This window comes from Mus musculus, chromosome 8, assembly GCF_000001635.26.
Source record: "Mus musculus strain C57BL/6J chromosome 8, GRCm38.p6 C57BL/6J".
In the NCBI taxonomy this organism is placed as follows: Eukaryota; Metazoa; Chordata; class Mammalia; order Rodentia; family Muridae; genus Mus; species Mus musculus.
The window spans coordinates 11,852,501-11,856,742 of NC_000074.6; the positions used below are offsets into that span (position 1 = coordinate 11,852,501).

General features: G+C 50.6%; 1 protein-coding gene across 6 annotated transcripts in view; it reads left to right on the forward strand.

Annotated features, from left to right (window-relative positions):
- Positions 1-3,261, forward strand: part of Tex29 (testis expressed 29) — a 15,275-nt gene extending 12,014 nt beyond the window's left edge. For all 6 annotated transcript variants that reach the window (XM_030243829.1, XM_006508920.3, NM_029326.1 and 3 more), the window contains 4 exons: positions 625-694; positions 1,655-1,839; positions 2,476-2,538; positions 3,132-3,261. In XM_030243829.1, coding sequence (XP_030099689.1) covers positions 625-694; positions 1,655-1,839; positions 2,476-2,538; positions 3,132-3,205 — 392 coding nt within the window. In that variant the 3' untranslated portion in view covers positions 3,206-3,261. The remainder of the gene's footprint in view (positions 1-624; positions 695-1,654; positions 1,840-2,475; positions 2,539-3,131) is intronic.
- Positions 3,262-4,242: the final 981 nt, after the last annotated feature.

Sequence of the window (4,242 nt, forward strand, 5' to 3'; positions counted from 1 at the left end):
GATTCTCAGAGCCATCAGGTCTGGGAAGTGCCTTGATTGTTACTCATGGTTCTAGACCTGTATAGCAACAAACATCTACTATTCTAAGGCCCCTGTTGCAGAAGTATCCTTGAAGGACATCACATCCAGCAGAGTTGGGTTTTTCTTTTCCTGTCTAGTTAGGGACACCTAAAACTCATTCAGAGGGGGCAAGGGTAGGGGGCTTGAATGGAGTTATATCCCTTGGGTCAGATGTTGCCAGCAAGATAGTTCCTTTCCCTTGAGTGAATGGAAAATGGAAGAGGGAAGAATGTAATAATTAAAGCGTTGGACAGTATGACTGTTGTGCCCACATGAGCTTCAAACTTTGGCCTCACACAACCCTGTGAAGACAAGTATGGTGGGAGCTAGGGCCTCTTCCTGACTGTGAGACTTCATAACATTGGCTCCTCCTGTGGAGACATGTTGGGCTCAAGAGCCCAGAGACATTGAATGCTCTCTTACTGTTCATCCTGATCCAATGTGCTAACAGACGAGCAGGATGACAGTGAGCTGCACTGGGCCACACTGGGCCCCTCTGGGTGGGACTGGGACCCCCTCCTGACTTCTCTGGGTCCAGATTCTAAGCCAGGGCTTGTCTCCCAGTTTATGTACAGGTGTTCTTCACTCTGATTTGGTTCGTGGCAGGGGCCTTCATCATTGCCGTCATTTATAGGTGGGTGCTCTGAATTCTGTGTGGGAGGAGGAATGGTCTCAGGCAAGCGTACAATCCCCGTTGACTCCCTCATGCATCTGCTGCTGCTCTGGGAACATCTCCCCTTAGTGATAAAAGTTGAGTCCCCAGCATCCACTGGATGTCTGAGATCCCAAGAGCAGTGCTTTGTGCAATGGCTTTGTCAGCCTCTGCAGCCACAGGACCAGGGACCATCTTCTGCTATGTGATGGTGATCAAAAACAGCACCAAGGAGGTCCCATGGCTGGTGCTAAGGGTCCTCCTTTGTCCTTAAGCAACAACAGTGGCTAAAAAGTCAGCATAAGGAGGAAGGGTTTATTTCGGCTCAGCCTGAAGGACGATGCTGCCAACAGTTAAGGTTGGTTTTGCCACCCCTATGAATCTAGTCGTGAGGTTCTGGCAGACATGTTCCATGGGTTATTGACTCTGTAATTCTGGATCCTGCCAAGTTGATAACACTAACCACCACAAACCCCACACGATGCTCGAAGCCTTGGGCTGAGCAACTCTGTGTACTGTATGTGGCATGCCAGTGTTTGGGACACACTCAGAGGGACACCCTTCCTGTCATTGTCCTGGAGATAGTGAAGACCACACAGCTGGTGTCTGTCAAGGAAGGCTGGTGTTCAATTCGGCATCCAGCTCTGGTGTGCCTCCTGCTCTTAAAGCTCTGTCCTGTGATTGTCACAAAGCCATGGAGAGGATATTTATTCCACCCTTAGCACCTGCTCCAGCCTTCCATGTGGCCAACACAGCCTGTCTTGTAGCACAATGTATACTTTCTAACTGGGTTTTGCCATAGAGAGATGGAGCTGAGACCACAGAGCAAAGCATGTGGGTCTCATTGCAGAGCCCGTGTATGGAGCACAGGGCAGGAAGCATTCAGGGCCAGGGGCTTCTGTCTCCTAGGGGCTTGGCTGTGACCAAGCCTTTCTTCCTCAGGGTTATACAGGGGACTAAAAAAGAGAAGAAGCCTTTACTCCCAGAGGACTCACAGGTTGAAATACTGAAGTCTCCCACTCCAGAACTCATTCCAGAACCCATTCCAGAACCTATTCCAGAACCCATTCCAGAACCCATTCGAGAACCTCCCCCACCTGTCAAGAAGACTGAGAGCCCAATAGAAGGTAGGCTGCTGTGACTGTCGCCTGTCCCTACCCTTGTGGCTCTTCCCTTTGGACATGCTCACTGTTTCTGATGGCCCTTGACAGGAATGGCCAACACTGTTTTAGGCTGGGCAAGGATTCCAATGTTCCCAACTGTGGAGGGCCGGGTCCAAAAGAGGATTCCTCCTTCCTTGCCAACCTTGCTTGTCTGTGTCAGTGCGTATCCCTGAGACAGTCCAGTAACACCTTCAGGTTTATCAGTGTCCTCTCTTGGGGCCACTGCAGGATGACTGTGGCTGCTGCTGGTGAGGCAATGGCTGAAGTGATGGCAGCTCACTGCCCACTCTGGCACACACGAGGAAAAGCCACTTTGTAGCTGTCCAGCAGCCACGGAGAACTGGGCACGCCTGAAAGGGACTCTGGGAATGAAAAAGGACGGGTGGGTGAAAGATGAAGCCAAGACAAAGGTTTCTGATCAAGGCTCAAAGTTTGATTTTCAGCTCTGTGCTTATAAAAGGGAAACCCAAAGACCTATCTCGCTGGCTGTTCTAGAACTCACTCTGTAGACCAGACTGGCCTTGAACTCAGAAATCGCCTGCCTCTGCCTCCCAAGTGCTGGAATTAATGTCATGCTCAAAGATCCATCCTTTGTTTCAGCTGGATGTTGCTTATGGATGAAATCCAAACCAGCGAAAGATCAGCCCCAGAAGGAAACTGCAGGTGAGGGACTTCCTCCTAGGTCTGAAGACTCCACCCTAGATGGGCTAGGTCCGTGGAAGACTGACTGTGGTAAACCATTAAGGTCTGTTGAGCCTGCTCGTGGCTGGGGGAAGGGCACAGTACCTGCTTGTCAGTGACTCCCAGAAGGCTGTACAGATCTCTTGCTGCTTTCCTGGCCCAGAAGAAGGCTGGGTTAGAGAAAAGGATGTCCCAAAGGTGGCATCTAGTTGTGGGATGTGAGATGGAAAGATATGTCTGACACTCACCCTCATGCCCTTGGCTTCATGGAAGCCCCCCAGGGCAAGTGGGACTGGAAGAGCCTTCCCTGCTAGTTTGTGGATCTAAGACTGCCTGCAGGGCACAGGTTCATCTTTTCTTTGGTGCCTTCTGTGTTGAGACAGGGGCCATGAAGACCTCCTGGTGAGGCTTCAGTCCTCAGGATGTGTTGGGAAACAATGGCCGTACAGGCCTCTTCCCAGCTGGTATCTGGGAAAATGCTTGTCACGTGTTCATTTTATTCCGAACCCTTGCTAAAAATCTGAGTGCTGCATGCCTCATCAGAGAAATACTCACATTTCCTCCCTGTCATCTAGCCCCAGAACCGCCCTCAAACCCAGAGGTAAAGAAGGTCAACAGTGGCAGTGCCGTGCCCCAGGCAGCACCTTGAATGTGTGCAACAGAGAGACCATCTGTGATAAAAAATAAAGACATTTCTTAAGTGTTGCTTCTTGTTCTCTTCTGCCCCATCCCTGGCCATGCTTCCACTTAGGAGAAAGAGCATGCCTTTGGGTGCAGGCAGGAACTCGAATCGGTTTCTATAGCTTTGCCTGCCATTAATGCTGAGACCAGGAGGCAAGAACACTGTCCTAACATAGATGGGTCACACAGTCCCTGTCTTAGTCAGGGTTTCTGTTCCTGCACAAAACATGATGACCAAGAAGCAAGTTGGGGAGGAAAGGGTTTATTCGGCTTACACTTCCACATTGCTGTTCATCACCAAAGGAAGTAAGGACAGGATCTCACACAGGGCAGGAACTTGGAGGCAGTAGCTGATGCAGGGGCCATGGAGGGATGTTACTTACTGGCTTGCTTCCCATGGCTTGCTCAGCTTGCTTTCTTGTAGAACCCAGGACTACTAGGCCAGGGATGGTTCCACCCACAATGGGCTGGGTCCCCTCCCACCCTTGATCACTAATTGAGAAAATGCCTTACAGCTGGATGTCATGGAGGCATTTCCTAAGGGAGGCTCCTTTTTCTGTGATACCTCCAGTTTTTGTCAAGTTGACACACAATGCCATCCAGTACAGTCCCCTTTCAGAAGAAAGAGCAGGGTTGTCACACAGATTCAGGGAGTGCATAATGTGCCAGTGGAAGCCTTCTAAGGAGTAGAGGACTGACTCTTCAGAGGAGTCAATCCTACCGTGGATGTTCCAACCATCTGTAGCTATCTCTACCCTAAAGTCACCCAATCTTTCCTGATGCCTCACCTTGTGGTGAGAGCTTCCACAGATGGCATAGCCAGGGGCCCAGAATGGGAGGCTCAGAGCACCCACTGAACACTTTAATGGGGTGGCTGGCTGGGAAGCTCTTTGGAAATGAGCAGCGTCTATACAGCTGGGGCTCTGAAGAGATATACTTGGGGCAGACAGACCAGACTCAGGTTCCTGCCACTTGGGTGAAAGGTCAGGATGAACCCCCTACCAT